Raw genomic sequence first — 21,058 nt, 5'->3', positions numbered from 1 at the left:
GTGAGCTGTAGTGGCTGCTGCTCTGCCCCCTCCCCCTCACCACCCTCCTCCCCCATCCTGAGACAGCCGTTATGAAAATAACCCGATTGGTAACCGGCTGCACTTCCTCTCCCAGAGGCGGCTCCGGCCCCGCGGCAGGCAGGCAGGCAGCCGGTGGGCGGGCAAGCATAGGGCGTGAGCAGCGTCTCCTGGCTCCTCTTCCCAAAGGCCCCAGAGCCAGGCTAAACGACAGCCCAATAGCCTTCCCTCCATCTGGCCCGCTACAGCCCAGCCCATGCCTTGGCTTGGGGGCAAGGTCTAAGGAGGGAGAAGTCGGGGCTGGCCACCAAATGCCCTCTCACACCCATGGGACAGGTCTTCTGGGGTCGGAGGCAGCTAAGCACACCAGCTCCAGACAAAACAACCACAAAAATAAATATCCGTGGAGTGTTTCACAACTTAGAAAGCACTTTCCACCAGCATTATAGACAGGAGGCTGGTGGTCCCCCTCTGCGGCAGGCATTACCGTCCCCACTGAACAGACAGGGCACCTGAGGCTTGTGGAAGCCTGTGATTGCCCGCGACCCAGAAGTAGCTGAGCTGGGACTCCAGAGACTGGGTGTTCTGGCCCTGCCAAGGGGGCCTTTCAGAGCTGGCATGGCCCTGCCAAGCTCAAGAAAGCCCAGGAGAGGCCAGCCCTGTTACAGACACCCTGCCTGGAATGCCACCCCCAGCTCACAGTCCTGCCATGGCTCCCTGGGGTCTAGAGTGGCAGCTGTCAAACTTCCTGATGACCAGACCTCATTATACTTTAAACCTATTACATGTTAACATAAATAACATACTTTTATTAAAAAAAAACCATATTTTCTAAAACAAAAAAATTAACGAAAAGAGTAGCATCGTTTTTACATTTTTTGCAAATCTCTTTAATGTCTGGCTTAACAGAAGAAGGCTGGATTCTCGCCATCTACCCCTGCATTCAGTCTGTGGCCACAGGCTGCTGTGGTTGAAGTACACGAGGAAAATTCTGCCTCACACTGACAGGTAGTTATAAAAGTGAGAACTATCTTAACAGCCTTTTCAGATAATTATAGATCTTCTTCTATGCTACTACACCAGGACAGGACAAGTTAGTTGCAATGTGGCAACTGAAACATCTTAACGGTTAGTTGCAATGTGGCAAATGAAACATCAATGAACCTTTCGCTGGTCTATCTTGCATTTTGAATTTTGCAACATCAAGTATCGGTCACTGGAAAATACTGGTTTACTAAGTTACGCAGACCTGCCAAATGTTGACACATTTCATTATACAATATCAAAAAATCACATTTGCTAACATCACTACTGATCTCATCAGAAAAGTTTTTAAGTCCAGGGAAGCTGTCAGGCTCTAGAAGGTGGATAAAAGGTTTTAAAAATTCTCATTTTCATTCAAAAGCTCAAATTTTATCATTGGCAACAGATATTGATGCTGTTTTTGAAGTCACAGGCTCACTTCATTCATTTTTGACAAAATGCCCAATACCCAAGTCTGGCTAGTTTGTCAGGTGTTCAGGTAAAAATGGTGTTCTTAAAAAAAGCAACTGGTACAGCCTGCAACTACATCACACAAGAGCTTCCCTCATCACAGCTTGGTTTGCAGCAGAAGTGCCTTCTGTATGTTTCACGTTTCTTCACACAAAATATTAAAGAAGACATATACTCAAGGGTCTAGACTTTATAAAATTAATTTTTGCTACTTTAAAAGAAAATGTAAGTATGGAGTAAGGAACACAATGCTGGGGCCACCACCTTGATTCCTGTGGAGGTTGCAGCAGTTCCACCCACCAGGGCTTTTGCACCATCCACACATGAACCAGGGCAGCTCTGAAAATATGAGGATGAAAATAGTTTTGACCTCACCAACTCCCTGAAATGGGCTAGGGCACCCCCAGGACCATACTTGGAGACCCACGGATTCAGAGTGTATTCTAAATCCTCCAGCCTGGCAGAAGTGGCTCCTGCAGCATGGTGCTAACTCAGCTTCCGGTGCTGTGACACAAACCCTTGGTTCTAACCAAGCCAACCTATTCTCTGTCCCCTAGTCTGGCTGTGCCCAGCTCACTGCTGTGCCCCTGCACCTGGCATGTCTTTTGCCCAGAATACTGGCCTCCCTCTCCACCTGGCAACAAAATCCCACCTGCGCGCAGCTGCACCAGCCAATAGCACATCACTCCCACCGAGAGCTCCACCCTACCCATCTGACCCCTCTGCCGCTGGACCCCTGGGACTGCTTCTTCTGAGTTCATGTGTCCTGTTCCTCAACGAGAACATAAGCTCCAGGGGGACTGAGGGCCAGGTCAAGTGCAGCTGGGCACGCCCAGCATAATACCTGGCAGTGAGTTCAGTGTTTACCGCTGATCAGCTCAGGAGGAAGGAACAGGGAATTCCGTGGGGCAGGGGCCAGAGCCTCAAGAGAAGGGCTTCTTCCACCTTCAATACCGCACCAAAAGGCTGACTACAAGGTCCCAGCTGGCCTAGGCCACTTCTCTTTTTGGGTACAGGGGATGGCAACAGCCTTGGTTTTCGTGGCTACTTTCCTCTTCTCTCCAGAGGATCCCAAGAGTGACAGCTGGAGGCCCCTTTCTGGGCTGGGTGCCACCACCCACTCCACATTCTCTAGGGCTTTCCTTATGAAACCTGGACAGCAGGATTTGGTGATATCAAGTCACAAGGTGAGGGTAGGCGACAAGGAGGGGGAAGAAGGGGCTGTCTCAGATGCTTGGGACAGGGCTAGGACCCCAACTCAGAGCTCCTTGCTGAGACATGCTGAGTCTCTTCCTTAGTGTCTCAGGGCCTGGCCCCAGCTGGGCCTTGGAGAGCTGCTGTGGGATGAACGATCATTCCTTCAGCGCCTCCCAGCCAAACCATTCTCCTGCTGCCACCAGAATGCATCCTCCGGCACCCACTCACCCTTTACTGACTCTCCACTGCCAGCTGAGCAAATGCAAAGACCCGGGCCTGGCAGCCGACAGGCGTCCTGGTCCCCTTCCTGTCTTTCATATTTTTTCCATTTTATTTGACGAATACTTAACTCACTCCACCAGACACCGTTCTAAGTGTTTTACAAATATTAAGCTATTAGTCCTCGTAAGAATAGTTGGTATTATCGTCCCCCCCCATTCCCTGTTTCCTCATACTACAGATGAGGAAACTGAGGTGTGCCGAGGTTAAGTAACTTGCCTGAGCTCGCAGTGCACGCCTCAGTCCGTGCTCTCAGCCTCTCACCCTCCCTCTAGATGCTTCTGTCAAACAAAACACGGAGGATAGCTTTTCATGCCTCTGCACTTGGCACCTGTTAGTCTCTCTCTACCTGGAACACCATCCCCTCTTCTGCGGAATGACTTCTCCCTCATCATTCTCCTCTCATCTTTTAAGAGTTGGTTCGGACGCTGGCTCTCCCAGGAGGGTTAGCTGCTGCCACGCTCAGGCCCCTCCTGGTTACTCTGGCCCACCAACACTGGTTTACAAGTCTGTATCCCCCACCAGACTGTGAGCCCCGGGACCTCACAGGGCTCCTAATTGCATCCCCAGGGGCTGGAAGTGCCCGGCGTGGTTTGAAGAATGAATGGAGGGAAAAGCCAAAGGCCCAAGCTTAGCAGTAAGGATCAAGCAGGGGCTCCAGGCAGGCGCAGCCCCTGAGGCCTTCCTGCTAGCACCGGGTGGACGAGCTGCAGCCAGGGCTGAGCTCTTGTGTGTCAGAGGCAACAATGAAACCCATCCCTGATGGGAATGCTGATGTCTCCCTCTGAGTCTGCGCAGGGGCCCTTTTGTTACATGCCCCCCCCAGCCCCCACTCTTCTCTCCTGGCCTTCTCCTGTGTCTGCAGCGACTCCCATTCCCCATCTGCCAGGAGAAGCAGTTCTCCCTTATCCCCTCATTTAAAATTTAACTCCCCACCCCAATCCCCTAAGAGACCTTCCAGGAATCAGCTATCAGATCCCAGGGCCCCACCCAGCCCCCCAGGCTCCCATGCATCCTACACAGGGACAAAGGTCTTTACTGTGGATTTGGACTCAATCAGAGGGGTTCTGCCTCTCACAGCTATATGACCTCAAGCTGAGCCTTTTAACCTGTTTGAACCTCAATTTCTTCATTTGATAAATGGGGCTAACACCCACCAACAATCTCATGGGATTGTCCCAGGTTTGAAGGAGAAAGTATTTTTTCACGGTAACCAATTCTTCAGTTTACCAAAAGTTTAAAGAAAGAAAAGAAAAAAAAAAAAAAAAAACCTCCAGAGGCCTAAAAATTAGGACAACCACTTTGGAGCACAATTTGGCAACATCTAACTAGCTAAAGATATACACACCCTGTGACCAAGCGCTGGCGGATAGAACACACAGGACTGCTTGCAATGGCGAAAAACTGCAAACCACCTAAATGTCCACCAATGGGAGACAGGGCAAATAAGCTGCCGTTACAAAAAAAAAAAGAACGGTTAAAATGGATTCACTAGAGCTCATGGTTAAGATGGTAAAATCTCTAAAACAATGTTGAAGGAAAAAGTAAATTCAGAATGATATGTCCGCTACGCCATTGAAACCAAGGTAAAATCATACAAAACTGCCCTGTGTGTCTCTAGGGATGCATACCTATAGAGGAACATTTTAAACACAGGCACAAGAACAAACGCCAAAATCGGGATTGTGGTTTCCTCTGGGAAAAATGACATGGGGGCCTCCACCTCCATCTAAAGCAAACGTGGGGTAATGATAACATGTGACCAAGCTCCGTGGTGGGTATTATGTTAATCTGTATGCTTTTTAAATTGTAAAATATTTAATGCTTTTAAAAAGATCTCAAAATAATTTAAAAAATGCCCCTAGAGGGAGACCAGCTCCCTAGGGTTGCCCTGGGTCTTCCATGGATAGTTTCAGCATCGATTCCCTATGCCGCCTTCGTAATAGGCAGGCCACCCCTTCGGGGCCGGAAGGAAGGTCTCCCCACAAGGGACGCCTTCCAGAGGTGGGCGGGTGGCAGCAGGTTGTGTCAATGGGGTGTCCGTGTGGGCTGCGGAGCAAGAACCAGCTTGCCCCCTTTCATAACCGCCCCCGCCTCTCTCTGCAAAATGTCAGCAAGCTGGGGAAGGGGGGGCGGAGAGACAGGCAAGCTGTTAACCCGCGAGATGCTGGGGGGCGTGGGCGGTGCAGGCCCCGGCTCCCAGACAGCTATTTTGGTGTGTGCTGTGATGGGCCTCAGCCCTGGCAGGGGGAGGCCTCCACGTGGGAGCTCTGGGCTGGCGCTCTGCCAGGAAGGGGGAGGGCATGAGAGCAGAGGGGGCCAGTGCCAAGCACAAACGAGGCTCTCCCTCTGCCCTCAGGCCACCCACAGACCCCTGGGTGACATTAGGGGCTCCTTTGAACATTTCCCTTGGGCCTTCTGCACCTTTGAAGCAAGACAGAAGGTCACAGACCTGCCCCTCCACTCCAGACCCAGCCGGGGAGCCACAGGACAACCTGCTCCCCGCTGTGGATCCTGGTGGCCATTCTCCCTTGGGGTCCAGGAGCAGAACACCTCATGGGTCTCATGGCACTCACACAGGAGGCAAGAAGCTTTCACTAAGCCCCATGGAGAACCCCATGGAGAACTCGATGCCCTTCTTAGGCCCTGCCAGTTTGGGGACAGAAAATGAAAGAATAGAAGAAAAGAGTGCTAATAAGTAGGGCAGCCTGGTGTCAGGAAAAACCCTTGGGTTGGGCTCCAGGGTGAGCTGGATGATCCAGGGCCAGCCCCCTGACCTTTCTGAGCCTTGGTTTCCACATCTGTAAAATGGGAATAAAACTAACTACAAAGTTGTTGTCAAGATTACACGAAATTGATGGATTTACAAGCTTCTGGCAACTGTTAATCACGAGAGAAAGATGAGCTGGAATATCGCTCACCTGGATGCAGGTGAGTGTAGGCTCATTTCCTAGTCCTCTCCCTCCTGGGCCACAGAGTCCTTGGTCTCATTCAAAGCTGCTCTCACGACCTAACCATGTCTCTGCTGTCTCAGCTGAGGAAGGGGGCAAAGAGGAAAGATGGCAGAATGACAGCTCTTCAAGGGCATTTGGCCACTGCTCTGGCCTACTCTTTCCCACCTGCCACCTGAGTGCCAGGTAGGCCCTGTGCCGAGAACCACAGGGGTGCGGGGCCCCCACATGGCACACAGAGAAGGTGGCTGAGAGCAAGGAATGAGTGCTTGGCACCACCCAGAGGTGCTCCAGGAACAAGGGGAGCCAGGATGCAGGTGTAGCAGCTGGGAGGAGGTGAGGTGGGGGCAGACTGGAAGGTGCCAGACGAGGATTTCTCAGGAAAGCAGGGGAGGCTTGGGGTCCCGTGATGTGGCACAAATGAGCATGGCCCGGGAGGGAGAACACCGGCGCTGCAGTCGCAGTCCCAGACAATCCCTAGCTAGCTGTGAGACCTTGGCTGAGGCAAGGCAACCTGGCTGCCTGCACCTCCATCTTCAGGGAGGACGGGGAGGGGCGGGGCCAGGGGACAAGGAGGCACACACCCAGCCTGCCTTCTGCTGCATTCTGACTGGCTCCACTCTGGCAGCCAGAGTATCAGGTAGCTCACCAGAGGGAGGTGTCTTCGGTCCACCCACATGGGTCTCTGGTGCAAGTGGACTGGCAGGAAGGAGAATCTTCTCCTCCCACAACGGCAGCTGTCGCCCCCTTGTGTCGCTCCAGCGACACTGCAGGGCAGGCTCCAGGGTCAGCGCCTGGACCTAACTCTCTCTTGCCTTAGTGCGATGGAAGGGACCCAGATCCCTGCTTCTCCGAGGGACCAGTACAGGCTAAGCCTCAGGGCTAACCTGCCCACCCCTCCTCCTCTGCGTGGTGAGGTCACTGTGAGTTCTAGGGAGACTTCCAGGAAGCCCAGGAGGGTAGGCTGTTTCTGTCACTCTCCCCAGCCCCAGCTGCCCAGGGCCAAGGCTTCCTCTGACTGGGGGTCACTTGGTCCATCCTTGTCCTTGCCTGAGAGGACACCAACTCTCGTACTCTCTTGTGCCAATTGAGAATCCTGGGCTGTTCCACGTCCTGGATTTGACCTTTTTGGAGTAGGGCATGGAGACAAAATGGCAAGAATTGCCCATGCCCTCCCCTGACGGTGTGTGGCAGTGGAGGGAGAATCCCGGCCTTGGTCCCCAGCTCTGACACCTGACCTTGGTGGTGCACAAACGGCAAGATGAACACAGCTCAGCCTCTAAGGCCCATTTTTCTTTCCCAAACTGGCTGGAACCCAAAGACTCTGGCTTGTACCTGCCTCCCACCGCCACCTGGGCAGCTCCCAGCATCAGCCTGGGCGAAACAAAACACTCAAAGAAGCTTCCTCTTGCTCCCAGACATCCCGGCGCCACGGACAGGGGTTCTCACCCCTGAGTGAGAGGCGTCCCTCAACTCGTCCCTCCCCACTCATTGCAAAACCAACCCAAACAGGGGCTGCTTCTGCCGGGCACCCTTTGCAGCCGTGACTTCAGGGCCTCGTTCACCGGGCCATTCGGCATCGCCTCTAAATGGGACCTATTGTCTCACACCTGTTCCACAGGTGCGTCCCTGCCCTCTGGGAGCTTGTGACTTTGAGCTCAACGAAGGGCAGGGGATGACAGCCCAGACATGCAGGCTCCCAGGGGCTCTGAAGGCCAAGGCTCCTTATGTCTACATGTGCAAGCTGCCAGGTAATTTCTGATGCCCCTGGGGTGCAAAACCAGCTAATCCGCAAGCTGTGTGACCTGCCAGGATCAGGCTGCTGGGACCTGGCCAGAGGAGAAGTGAGTCCTCCCTCCATGTGGGTCCTGGAGGAGAAGACAGAGTCAACTTCCCTCCCACTTATGCTGGCCCAACCCTTAGGTCAACAGAATCTGAATGTGAAGGTCCCACCCACCCTCCTGGCTCAGAACCGGATACCCTGGGATTGGAGCAGGGCCTATACCTCCTCTTCCTTCTCCTCCTCAGGGAGGGGACTGGCGGCTCCCAGCAAGAAGTGAGGTGGGATGGAGTTGGGGGTGGGAGGAATTCACATGCTGGGGAGGATCCTGGCTCAGATTTATGTCTCACTAAGCTAAAAAAAAAAAAACAGAAAAGAAAAGAAAAAAAAAGGGAGATGGCAGACTGCTCCCCAGATTCCAAGAGCATGACGCCAGTTGTTGGGGGCAGAGATGGGCTTTAAGGAAGATGCCACAGAGACTGCTATTCAGAGACTGCTCTACCCAACTGGCCCAGGGATGGCAAACATGTGGCCCATATGCCATCCCAACCCCCTGCCAAGCCCACAGCAGACACTGCTAATTGTCCATGCAACTCTCCCAGTGAGCCAGGATCTGAAGGCAGAATTCTCGACACAGCTTCAGCAGCCTTGATCCCCCCTTCTAGGCACTGGCTATTCACCTGTCAGGCCCCAACTCAGCCCCAAGGTTTGAGGTGTGTCTGTGGGTGGGCACAGCAGGACGGAGCTGGGTTAAGAACAGGCGTGGAGTCTGGGAAAAGATGGAGGGTTGGTTTCAGCTGGGGCATTGAGGACTTTTACCTGAGGCTGACAACCAGCAAACAAAGGTAGCAGGACCAGCCAAGCAGCACTAAAGGGGTCAGAGCCCAGAGCAGGTACACTGTTCCAAACTTCTAGCTCCCCTGTCCCCAATCAAGTTAAGGGGAGGGAGGCCAGCCCCAGTTGGCACTGGTTCTCTGAGCTCCCAGGCCTGTCAGAGGAAAGCCTTCCCACCGCCCCACCCCCGCCCTCTCTTCCACTCTACTGGGTTCCCTGAGTGTATTCATTTCTGAAGGCCCCACTGCCCCCAGCACAATGCTTCCGAACAGGAGATACTCCTTACGTGCTTCCAGAGGAGCACTTTGATTTTCTTCTCACTGGGCATCCCATCAGAGCACTTACACTCTCCAGGGTAACGTAATACTGTGCTGCTCAAACTTGGTAGCACATCAGAATCACCTGGGAAGCCCTAAACAATGCCCAGGCCCCACCTCCAGACCTGATGAGTCAGACGTGCCCAAGGTAAGATCTAGGAATCTGTATTTCTCAAAGCTCCCTAGGCCATTGCGATGTTGTTTGGGACCCTGGCACAGAGAAAGGGATGTGGATTTTGGCATCAGACCAACTTGAATTTGGACCCTATCTCTGCCTCTTACTTGTTAGGTGACTCTGGGAAAATCACTCCTTTCTCTGACCATGTGCTTCTCTCATCTATAAAAATAGAGAAATTACACCTGTCCTGCTTATTTTAGAGAATTACACAAAGGTACCTGTTGGTTCTCTTGTTTCTTGTTCATCCTCCTGAATGTGCCTAAGGCTCATCCCTGTATGCACAAACCTGTGCCCTTCAGAGGGGCATAGCCACAGGTCAGAAGCGCCTGACATTTTGGTGCCCTGTGGGCAGCAACAGGAAGCCTCTGGCGGAGCCCCTCCCTCCCCCTGCAGAGCCTGTGAACACTGGAGGCTACATCCTGCAGAGCTGGGTGTAAACTGCTCCATCTTGCAGGGCTGTGGGTGACAAAACAGAGGTACTGGAAGCTTCGTTCCCTGCCCGGTTTTATATGACATTGAAGCCTGCGTGGCTTCACAAGAGCCCACGGAGCTCCATCTGCCAGTGTAAGGATCCAGATCGCCGTGTGGGCTCAGCGACAGTACAGGTGCAAAGAGCAGAGCCCTGGCTAGGGTAAGGCAGGCAGAGGGCATAGGTCAGCAACAAAGGTATGCACAACAGGAGAAGACCGCTCATGTTATCGGTGGGTAAAGTCTGCCCCGGGAAGGGGCAGGGCAAAGCTCAGGGGAGGCCCAATGCCATGAAGCCGGGGCAGCTGCAGAAAAGTGAGAGGGAGGCCTTGGGCAGACTCCAAGTGGTCAGAGTCCAGTCTGAGGTGGCTCTGGGTCCTTGGCTGATTGGCTGCAAACTCCTCGGCCACCAGAGAGGGGAAGGGGTCAGTCAGGAAAAAGCTCAAGGAGCCAAGTGGGTACTCCTGGGGCCACACCGTCCCTTACCTTACACCAAGGCTGCGAGGACAGGCAGCGGCTCACAGCCAAGACCAGAACACATGCCATGAACCGCCCGCACTCAATCTTTCCACACCCTCCCCCCAGTTCCTCACTAGAGTCCTGGTCAAAGCTCTGTCACAGGCACAAGATGGTGACATTTGAAGTTCTGGGGGAGGGGGCGAGATGGAGCTTGAACAGACAGCACAGATTCCAGACTACAGCCCGCCCCATCCCTTTCCCAGCAAGGACCAGAAGTGGGTAGGGGGAGAGATGCTGACTGCCTAGCAGAGGTAGAGGCTGGGGTCTCCCTGCTAATTAAGAACAAGGTAGAGCAGATGGTCAGGCATCCCCAAGCCCAAGGAGGGGCTTAAAATGCTGAGCAATTAAATCAGTGGCCAGTGCTTGGGGACAAGCCATGTGTCGTGACAGTATCAGCGGGGCCCCGTTCTGCAGATGCCATGCAGTGGCAGTAGGCAACCGGGTCCCACGGAAGCCCAAAGGGCAGCATGATCTCCACCTCAAAGGTGCCAGGAGGCTCACAGTGATCCTGTCCTATCAATGCCAAGAGGTGGGTGACCAATAATGGGGACCCTACCTGCTGGTGCCAGGTGGTTGGGGTGATTCTGTCTCCTTGCTGGAGGGTTGGGAGCTGACCCTGCCACGGTACTACAGGTGAGGCTCACTGAACTGCTGGTGCCAGTGCCCAGGTGACCGGTACCGCCAGTACCCGGGTGGAGGGGAATGACCCCCAAGCGGTGCCAACGCCAAGACAGCCCGTATCGCCGGTGCCAGGAGTAGACTTCCACTCGATGTCAGTACCGAGGTGGCCCGAACCGCCCGTAGCCGAGGAATGTCCCCCAGAGCCAGGCGCGGTGCCCGTCCCGCCGCCGCCCCGCTCACCTGTGCCCGAAGAGCCGCAGCCCTGGGAAGCGCCGCTTGCTGAGGCGCCGCGGAGCCTTGTCCGGCTCGGGACCCGCGTCGCGCTCGGAGCCGCTGGACGAGGCGGAGGCCGACTCGGAGTCGCTGCTCCGGGCCTCGGGGCTGCCGTCCCGCGGCTCCATCCGGCCCTAGCCCCGGCCGGCGGCGGGCCCGCGGGAGACGCCCATGCCGGGCAGGCGGCCGGGGCTCAGCACGCCCGCTCCGCGCCGCCCGCCGCGGCCATGGCGCGCGCTCGCTCCGCCCGCCCCGCGCCGCGCGCCCCCGCGCCCCACGCCCAGGTGCCGGGGAAGCGGCTCCCGCCGCCGCTCCAGGAAGTGCCGCCAGCCGCGGCCGCAGGACCCCGCATAGCTGGCCGGGCCGCTGCCTGCCCGCCGCCGAGCACGCCCCCTCGGCCGCGCGGCGGCACCGGGCCCGGGGCGCCCTCTGCCGGTCGTTGGCTGCGCCGCAGCCCGCCGAGGCGGCCCGCGGGCGGAGCCTAGAGGGGCGGGGCAAATGAGGCCCCGCCTCCCAGCCCAGCGGCGGGTCAGCCTGGATCCCACTGACGCTCCCGGCCTGACAAGCTTGCACTGCGCGCACCCAGACACACGATCGTTCCCTCCTCTAGCCCTCCCCCACCAAACAACCTACATGCTCACGAGTACATCCGCGAGGACGGCTGTCCCCACCTCCCCTCCCACATCCACACACAACGTACTCCGCTCGCCCACACCGCGTGCCGCCTACTCACAGCAGCTCACAATCTCCACCCTTACCCCTGGGCTCTCCCAAATCACACCCACGGGAGCAAGAGTCACACAGTGCTCCCCATGGACACAGAACAAACACACCCCTCACACACAATTATGCTCACGCATTATTCAAACTAACACTTCCCGCCCAGCCTCTCATATTCCGTGTCCAAAGTCACTTAATGACCCTCACACACCGACAAAGAACTCACACGTTTCTCATACAAATTCATCCTTCCGCAGCTATTCTCGATTGTTTCCAACCCTCTCACCTACTCCTAACACATCGCATTTTCCCAACACAATATTCAATGGAACCTATAGATCTCATACTACAGGAATCACCTGCACACTTCTTACACACTCATAAACACACACACATAAGCACAACAGGTATGGACTACCACATTCATTCTTAAATACGCCCCCGAGAGAACATACACATCTTTCCGTGTACAAATACCCCCCAGGACAATGGTTACAGGTTAATGCATCCTTCTCATATACACACATACTCTTATCCAGAAATACACGTCTTCGCACACATACGGACACACCTCCAAAGGCAGCAGCAGTTGTCCCTCTTCACAAGTGCGAGCAATTGGAACCAGAGCAGTTGCCTGTGGGGGCACAGCTATCATTCATGCTTGGGCAGTCTCTGATTGCCCCAGCAGGGATGGCAAAAGGAAACCAAGAAGCTGGACAGTGTGGTCTTTCTCTTCCCCAAACCCTGCCCCTTGGTGAACACCAACTGCCCACTGGTTCTGTTTGTACTCTTCTTTGCTAAGCCACATCCTGGGTCACCTTCACTTTTACCCTCTCTTCTGGTGTTCTGGCAGCCCATTTTCCAGCTGTGGCCAGCCACAAATAGCCAATGCTGGGGGCTGTGACCTGTGGGCCAGACTGTGATTTTGGGGAAACAGCCAGCACCCAGAGGCCCATAGCCTTCTCCCAGCTTCCTTCAAGTTTCCTGCAGGCCTGGAGATGGGGCCCAGCCCTCCAGACAGCAATGGTGCCAGGGTGGCCAGAAGGGCAGAGAAATCACCAAGTAGGCCAGACACTGGCCTCCTGCAGTGCATGGGTCCCTTTGGGGAAGTTTCCCAGTGGTTCTTACTCCAAGCTCTGAGGGGAGAGATCATGGGCAACTAAAGAGCCCACTGAGTCTGCACAAGGCCTTACGGCTGGTTCAGAAGCCTTCAGCATCCCATGCCACACTCTGTGGGAGCTCCTCTGTCCAGATTTTCCCGCTGCTAGCTCCCTCACCTCCTGGCCTCCTGCGAGCTCAGCCCCCCACCACGCTGCCCCCAACAGTCCCAACATCAGTGCTTCCCCCACCCTGCCAAGGACTCCCTTGCCCTCCTCTGTGCCTCTGCAGAGCTGCTGGATAACGGATGGGTCACCCCACTTCTGCTACCTCCTCCCCCAGATAAGGCTCAGAGAAGGATGGAGGTCCCTGTGCCCACTCTCATGCGACCCCCTTGTACCTACTGTGTCTGGGGTGCCTCCGCTGGGATCTGTGGCACGTCCCAGGAACGGTAGCGCCACATCTGCCTCAGTGCCCCCGGCCGCTCCCCTTCTTCCGTTCCCAGCGCCTCCGCTGGGCCCAGAGCTGAAGCCTCATCGCAGCTTCCCCCCGCACTGTGGCCAGCCCCCAGTGCGCTCATCCTGCCCGGCGACTCTCTTCCTCTTTCGGCACTTCCTGACCCAGGGGGCCCTGCTAGAGGCCGGCTGGCCGCCTAAGCAGAGGACCATGGGGCTCGTAGGCGCCTTCCGCTGGCTGGGGCAGGAGACTGGCTGGGGCGAGGAGCTGCACGGGAGGGCAAGGGGCAGGTAGGGACAAGCCCAGCCCAACAGTCAGGAGACAGCCCCAAGAGTCAGAGGCTGCCAGGCAGCCACCAGGCCTGCCTGGGCTGGAATCCACACCTTGGCCCCAGTCTGGTTTTCCTCTCCGCTTAGCCTCTCCGATTTTCACCTCTCGCTCCTGGCTGAGGTCTACCACTTTGTGATAACCACCAGGTACCCTGGCTGGGGGTGCCCAGCCCACATATCGCTCTCTCTGCTTGGCACCTCTATGTACATCACACCGTCTAACACAGGCTTGGGCACACGGAACAGTGGTATATGAACAGAGCGACAAGGATGGAGCCTGAAGACATGGGTTCATGTCCCATTTCTGCCACTTACCAACTGTGTGTCCTGGATTGGGTCATAAACCTCTGAGTCATGTAAATCATTTTTGGAAAGGCAGGCTATAAACAGATCATTAATGAATACATGTGTCAGGGAGCTTTTCTGAGCCTGGGTTTTCTCATCTGTAAAATGGAGCTCATGGAGTTATATGAGAGTTAAATAAGAGCTGAAAGCATTTACAAATTAATTCGTTCAATAAATCCTTATTGAGCATCGTCCGTTCCACAGGCACTGTGTCGGAGAGCGTAGCAGCGAGCAGGGAAGCAGGGCTCTGTCCTCACGGGGTTAGATTCTAGTGGGGAAGACATCCAGGAAACATAATCCACGGACAATATAACGTCAGACATATGGTATAAAGATAAGCAAAGCCGAGAGGAATGAGGAAGAGAGTGATGATGGGAGTGCTAGTTAGGTAGGGAGCTTGGCGAAGTCCCCTCTGGGCAGGTGACACTTGAGAAGGACCTGAATGCATGGAGAGAGTGAGCTGTGTGCCTGTGTGGGAGAACGGCATTCTAGGCAGAAGGAACAGTAAGAGCAAAGGCCTGGGCGAGGAAGGGGCTTGATGTGTCTGGAGAGGAGCAAAAAGGCCAGCCTGGCCAGAGAGCAGGGAGCTGGGGGCTGCCGTGGGAGCTGGAAAGATTTCCAAAGGCCAGACTGGGCTGGAGTTCAAGGCCATCGTGAGGATTTGGTGCATACATACCAAGGCATATACTTACTCTTGGGGTGGGTTCTGGGGAGGAAATCGTACCTTTCTCAAGCATTCTTTAATCAAACTGCTCTATATTTAGTTCTTTAGTTGGATACGTGTTTGTTACCCTAGAAAGGCTGTGACTTTCTCGAGGACAGAAACTGTGTCAGTTCAGTTCAATAAACATTTACGCTACAGAACCTACAGATATAGGATGTACATGAAGCTGTTTGGACCCTTAGAAAGCTCCATCTGGTGCTGTAATCACCTTTGCCTCCCTCATCACTGGAATGTAATGTTTTTCAATAAATATTTGTTTCATAAATGCATGCTGTGTAATGAAATTAATACTCAGGAACAATAAAAACAACAGCTAGTATCTCTTGAACACTTCTGTGCCAGACACCTAACTGAATATGTAAAGTAGCTCATTGAATCCTCTTACTGAACCTAGGAGGTCGATCTTGTTATTTTCCTCCTTTTACAGATGGGGAAATCGAGGCATGGAGCTGCTAAGCTTACTAGTCCAAGGTTACCCAGCTGGTAAGTGGTGGAAGTAAGAATCGAACCCCGCAGTCTGTGCCCTTAAATAAGACATCCTGTTGCCCCTCTAAGGTTGGGGACATGGCCAGGTGATGCCCCTGAAGTGCCCCCTTTCCTAAAGTTCTCCCTCCAGCCTGTCATCTCTGAATCCCTCAAGGTGCGTGCTGAATGCTGTGGCCCATCAGAGACCCTGGCGTGTTCTGGAAGGAGGCTGTTGCAGGGCCCTGCCCTCCTTTCCTAGGCATTCTGCAAGTAGCTTGAGCAGTTAAACAGAGGAAATGGGGCTGGGTTTGTTTTCCATCTGAGGCTTCTGGCAGCCCTGGAGCAGCAGAGAGCAGGAAATGGAGTTCCTGGAGGGGAAGCAAGCAGGCTAGAAGCTTTGAGAGGCACAGCGGTCCTGACTGTGGGACCCGGGCCACCTCCAGCTTATACTCCTCGAAGCTGCCAGTGCCAGTTCTGCTTTCCAGGTGGGGTGGGGAGGACATGGCTGGAAGGGACAGGTGCACAGGGCTGGGGAGGATGCCCTTGGCAGTTCCTAGGACAACATGTGCCAGCACTGGGGAGCTGGGGACCCCTCAGAATCCACCCAGGTACACACAGGAAAAGGAATCTGGGTAAGAAAATTATTCTGGGCTTCGTCGAGGCCCCAGAGGGTGATGTGTTCTACTTTCCATGGCCTGGATGAGCAAGTGGGAGCTGGGGAAAAGAAATGTACCAGGGCATCAAACACTCAACCCACGACCTGGACATCCTCTGCCCTCAAAACCCGCCAAGCTAGCCTCCTTGGGCTGACCTTCAAGGCTCCTTATGCTCTAGCTCCTCTGGGTTTTTTGCCTCTTTGTCTGGCCTTCCCTGCAGAGATTCTGCTCTCAGCTCATGTTGTGCTGGTGCCTGCCTCATAGTAGGTGTTCAATAAACCTTTCTTCCTTCCCTCTTTTTCGCACTCCCTTCACATGCCTCCCTGACCGCTGCCATTCCATTCTGCCTACGCTGCTCTCCTTGCTGGTCTTCCCTTAATATACAGCCAATCAAACTCTCCACCCTTTGAACCCCAGCCTAAGCAGCAAATATGGGAAGGTAGAAAGCGCTCCAGACATGGAATCCATTGGTTCACCTCCAGCCCTTGCTATGTGACTCTGGGTCATTCATTACCCTCTCTGGGTTGGACCAGATGATTTCTAAGATCTCTGCTAGATCTGACAGTTTCATGTGAATCTTTTTCCAAGATCTCCAGGCTTTCCCTCATTCACTTATATGACAAATATTTTATAAACACTGACGAGGTGTCAAACACTGCTTCTGACTCAGCACTCCCACCCCCGCTGACTCACCTCTGACACTCATTTTTGTTCCCAACGATATTCCCACATCGTTTGACCTTTCGTACACATTAGTCTTGTCTCCTTACAAGATTCTTGAACCCTGGACTGCTCCTCAGTCAGTGCTGGCTACACAAGTCTGTGCCCAGTGACTTCCTATGGAAGTCAAAGTGGGTTGAATATAGGTGTTCAGAAAGCTAAGAAGAGAAGGGAAAACTGGCTTCGTGTTTGCAGGAGCGGCTGTGGTGAGACACAGAGGGTTTGTAAAGTATAGGCCCCTCCCCAGCAGCTAGGCCTGTGATCCTGGCACCTGATGAAGCCCTTGGGAGCAACCCAGGGCCAGAGATTACCTGCTGACCGCTGGCCCCTCCCCGGGTGCTGGGCCTCTGCCCCCGCAGAGGAGACAGATGTACTTGAGTTGGGCTGCAGGTGCTGCTGGCTAGTGACAGATGGAAATTTGATTAGGTGCCTTCTGGGTGGCCTCATTAAAGTCATGAACAGGAGGAAATCTGGAAACCAGGCTGGAGACCCCTAGGGCAAGAGAACTGTGGTACAGTGCTGGCAGCTCAGCAGTCAGAGGTGGTCCTTCCAACCACCGTCTCTCTTGGAAGCTGTCCTTTGGTGCCTCCCAGGTGCCCAGGCTGGAGGTGAAAGAAGAGGCTTGGCGTCTCTCCCCTTTCTCTGGGCCAGCTGGATCTGCTCTAAGGAGATTGTTTCTGCCCCCAGCCTGGACTACACCAGCCCCCCAGGGCCCAGTCAGCAGGCCTCCCGCCCTCCAAACCTCCCACCCCCATCTGCAAGGTCACAGCCTTGACTGCATAACCACCTTCTAGCCCCTCACCGCCTGTCCTAGCACCTCACCTGGGAATGTGCGCCCTTAGCACAGAGCCCAGAGGAGAGATCCGTGAGGATGAAAGTCTGGGCCCTTGGAAGCCCGACCAGTGTAAAGGGCTTTGGAGAGGAACAGATGTGCATCTGGATCCTGGCTCTACCAGTTACTGGCTTCTGCCACCTTCACAAATTGCTTAGCTTCTCTGAAGCTTAGTTTCCCAGTGGCCCTCAAAGCCCCACCTACTCTGTCACTCTGATTAGCCTTTCTTCCTCAGGAATCTGTAGTCTGGGAGCCCGCTCCAGTGCAGTGGGGCCCAGCAGGGTCCAGCCCCAGTTCCTCCCCATCCTCTTTGTATGTAGTGGAAGAGGTTTACCCCAGCCTGCACTGACCCTTGTCCTTGGGACCTGGACCCCTGAGGGGCCTTTCTGAACACTCTGCTCTGAGAATGCACCAACCAAGGCAAAAATGAGACTCCAACCTAGGCTTCCGGATGCCTGGCCCCTAGGCCACCATCTCGGCAGGACACCAGAGAACCTCTTCAAATGCCATTGCCCCAACTGGCCCTCCCAGCTCCCCTCTGAAATGTCCAAGTGTCCTGTGCGCCCCTGGTGAGGGCTTGGGGGACATGAGCCACTGGGCACATCCCAAACTCCTTATGCCAAAGTGGGGTCCGATAAGACCCTCTCCTGGGATCCCAGTTCCCACACGTTGACCCTCAGGACGAGCCTGGCCCCATCTCGGGGCACTGCCCTCCCTGGCCTTTGACTCACCAGGGGAGGAAGGGCCCTGAGGGGAGGAAGGAATTCCAGCCTGGGCCTGGGCCTCGCCCTTCCCAAAGGAAGGAAAATGGATGGACCCTGGGCTTCCGGCTTCCTCTGGCAGTGGTCCCCTCCCCCTGCTCCCACTCAGCTCTCTGCCCCCGGTTTTTGCATTTTTAATTCAGGACAGAATGTGATCTCTTGCAGCTCCTTGCTTTATCCTGTTGCTATTTAAATTACAAATCGGCCCCATCTCCCTGTCACTCTTGGGTTATTTTTAGCTTCTGGTAAATAGCAGCAGAGAGAGTTGGATCAGGTGCCCCTCCCTCAAAGAGCTGTGTGCCCGTAGCCGAGTGCCCATGGCAGGGGGCTCCCTCCTCTGCCAGCTGGCACCCACAGTGCCTGCCCTCCAGCCCCTACCCGGGGGGCAGGCAGGACGGCATGCCAGGACATGCACACATGCTCAGCCCTTGCCCTTGGTCCCTGTTAAGCTTTGCCACCCCCAGGTCCTACCCGCCTCCATTGCCCTGGGCCAGCCTCCTTTAGGACGCCCACAAGGAGGTCCAACTACACTGGCAAAAGACCTAACTTGTGTTTCACCTCTGCTTTGAGTCAGGAACTTTGCATCTCTTATCTTCCTGCATCTTCCCAGCCGCACTCTTGAGTAGGTATTATAGTTCCCATTTTCCATAGGCGGAAACGGGGTCAGAGGTGAAAGTGACTTGCCCAGCTAGGAAGGGGCAGGGTTAGAATTCGAACCCAGGTCTCTCTGACCCGGAAGCGTGCGTGCCCATGCATGGCACTGCCTCTCTTAGTAGGATGCAGGTGCCACTGTGCCCCAGCCCAGGTTGATTCCCAGTGTCCTCCATCCGCCAGTTTCCCACGTGCTTGTCCTGTCCCCGTCCACTGGATCAGGGGTTGGCAAACCATGGCCCATGGGCCACATCTAGCCTGCTGCTTGTTCTTGTAGAGCCCAGGAGCTAAGAAGACTTTTCACATTTATAAATGCTTGGGAAAAAGCAAAAGAATAATATTTTGTGACTGTGGAAATTACATGAAATGTAAAGTTCAGCGTCTATAAATAAAGTTTTACTGGATTGCCCGCACACTCGTTCATTCACACATCATCTATGACTGCCTTTGCCTTATAACGGTAGAGTTGAGTAGCTGTGACAGATACTGTGTGACCTGCAAAGCCTGAAATATTTACTGTCTGGCCCTGGATGGTGTCATACTTCTGTCCGGGGAATGGACCACGTCCCATATGCCCAACTCAGGCAGGGCTTGGCTCTGGGGCCCAAATGCCAGGAAGCCCCCTGCTGGCCACCCCCCAGTGACTCATCTCACATTTGACATCTCCCTTTTTTTCCTGGCCTGCCCCTTTCCCTCCTTCCTTCGGCTTCTTCACAGGTGAAACCAGTGGTTTCCAAACCTGCTCAACTATCAAAATTACCAGGGAGAGGTTTTTAGAGTTGAGACATCCAGGCTCAATCCCAGACTACCTGTAGCAGGATCTCCAGGGATGGGGCTTAAGAATCCACTTTAAAAGAGAGCCTCGTGTGATCCAGTTTGGGAACCACTGGGCTTAGCTCCAGAGGTTTAAGTTCTGCATCTTTGAACTGGTCCTTTCAGACCAAACAGCATCCCTCACACCCTTCTGGCTTTTCCTTAGCTGGAACCTTCTCCCCAGTGGTCTTCTGAGCCCAACTCTGATTGTTTATGTTGGGAATTACCTTTCCTTCCCCCCAGATGCAGATGCGAGATGTCAGGAACTGCTGCCCTGCCCTTTTTGACTTGGTGGGAACGAGATCCCATTTAAACCAAGCAAGCTCCTACCCCAGTCAAGTTCTTCCCTTGCCTGTTTTCCTGCCTTCTTCCGCCCCAGGTGTCTGCTGGCACAGACCTGCCATCTCTCCATCCACCTAAAGCAGCTGCCAGGGCTGCCTCCAGCCCATGCTGGCACTGGGAGGCGGAGGATAAACCCCCACATCCCTAAAAGCTCCTCCTGTCCTGCCGAAAGCCCCCATCCTCACTTGCGTCAGAAGCAGCCAGGCCTCAAGCCTCCTTCCGCTTCCACCCCTCGCCCTCAGATTTTTTTGCCCCCGCATTTCTGTCTAAAAGCCTTTTCTCTCCGTGAAGGGCTTTCAGCTGCTTTTCTTAGCAACTCCTCGCAGCAGGGTGGGAGGTTTATCTTCGAGCCAGAGCTGCATGAAACTGTGGCATGCGGAGGAAAAGGGCCGCTGCTGCCGTGGGCCTGCCAGTCCCTACCCCCACACCCTGGCCCGTTCTAGTGACAGCAGAATCTGTCATCAGGCCACTCAGGACTGCGGCCACGCGGGACGGTTGAGCTGGAAAGCACAGCTTGTTCCTCTGGGGTCCCCTGGGCCTGGAAGGGTTGCTGCCTCTCTCCCAGGGCCTCTCTGCCCTCTACCCATGGGGCTCTCCTTGCCATGATGCCTTGTCCAGCTCTGGGCTCTTGACCTGACCCCCAGGGTGGGAGGAGGTGCCCTGCCCAATCTGCCCAGGGGTGACCGCCGGAGCCCACCCTGGTGCTGTTTTCTGCAGCCCTCACACAGGTGACATGGAGGCCTCTTATTTCCTTCATGGCCAGAGAGCAGCTACAGGCTCCTCTGGCATCCCTGGTGGCCAGTGGCCCCAAGTTTGGGCTACAGAGGGGCCTCCATTCTGGAAGCCTAGCCCTCGCAGCTGTGTGTGTGTGTGTGTGTGTGTGTGTGTGTCTGTGTGCACACGTGTGGGTGCAGCATCTTCCATTTTAGTCCTTTATTCTCTGCTCCCTGACCTCTAAGCCTCTACCCTACTCTGGCCTCCTTTCCAACTCCAGATGTGCTTTGTCCTGGACCCACAGCCAAGGCAAATCTTGGGGTTATCCTCCTAAGTTACAGGTGAAGAACTGAGGCTCAGGGAGAGATTTTGTCCAGCTCAGGGACACATGGCAAGCCACTGGCAGAAGTGAGAATACAAAGCAGGTCTTCTGACTCCTGGGCTAATATTTCTTCCAGGATTCTACATTGCCCTATCCTCTCTCAGTCTCTCTGCACTCCCTC

General features: G+C 54.7%; 1 protein-coding gene across 6 annotated transcripts in view; it reads right to left on the bottom strand.

Moving 5' to 3' along the window:
- Positions 1–21,058, bottom strand: part of DGKZ (diacylglycerol kinase zeta) — a 40,911-nt gene that overhangs the window by 17,899 nt on the left and 1,954 nt on the right. For 4 of the 6 annotated variants that reach the window (XM_069471283.1, XM_069471285.1, XM_069471288.1 and 1 more), the window contains exon 1: positions 10,897–11,254. The exons of 1 other annotated variant lie outside the window; for it this stretch is intronic. In XM_069471283.1, coding sequence (XP_069327384.1) covers positions 10,897–11,057 — 161 coding nt within the window. In that variant the 5' untranslated portion in view covers positions 11,058–11,254. Of the gene's footprint in view, positions 1–10,896; positions 11,255–13,151; positions 13,448–21,058 lie in introns of those variants that run through there. One more of the 6 variants, XM_069471284.1, reaches the window with a different exon arrangement.

The sequence above is a fragment of the Eulemur rufifrons genome, chromosome 6 (genome assembly GCF_041146395.1).
Source record: "Eulemur rufifrons isolate Redbay chromosome 6, OSU_ERuf_1, whole genome shotgun sequence".
Taxonomy (NCBI): Eukaryota; Metazoa; Chordata; class Mammalia; order Primates; family Lemuridae; genus Eulemur; species Eulemur rufifrons.
The sequence above is the reverse complement of the archived record's forward strand: the minus strand, read 5'-3'. Positions and strand labels throughout refer to the sequence as shown.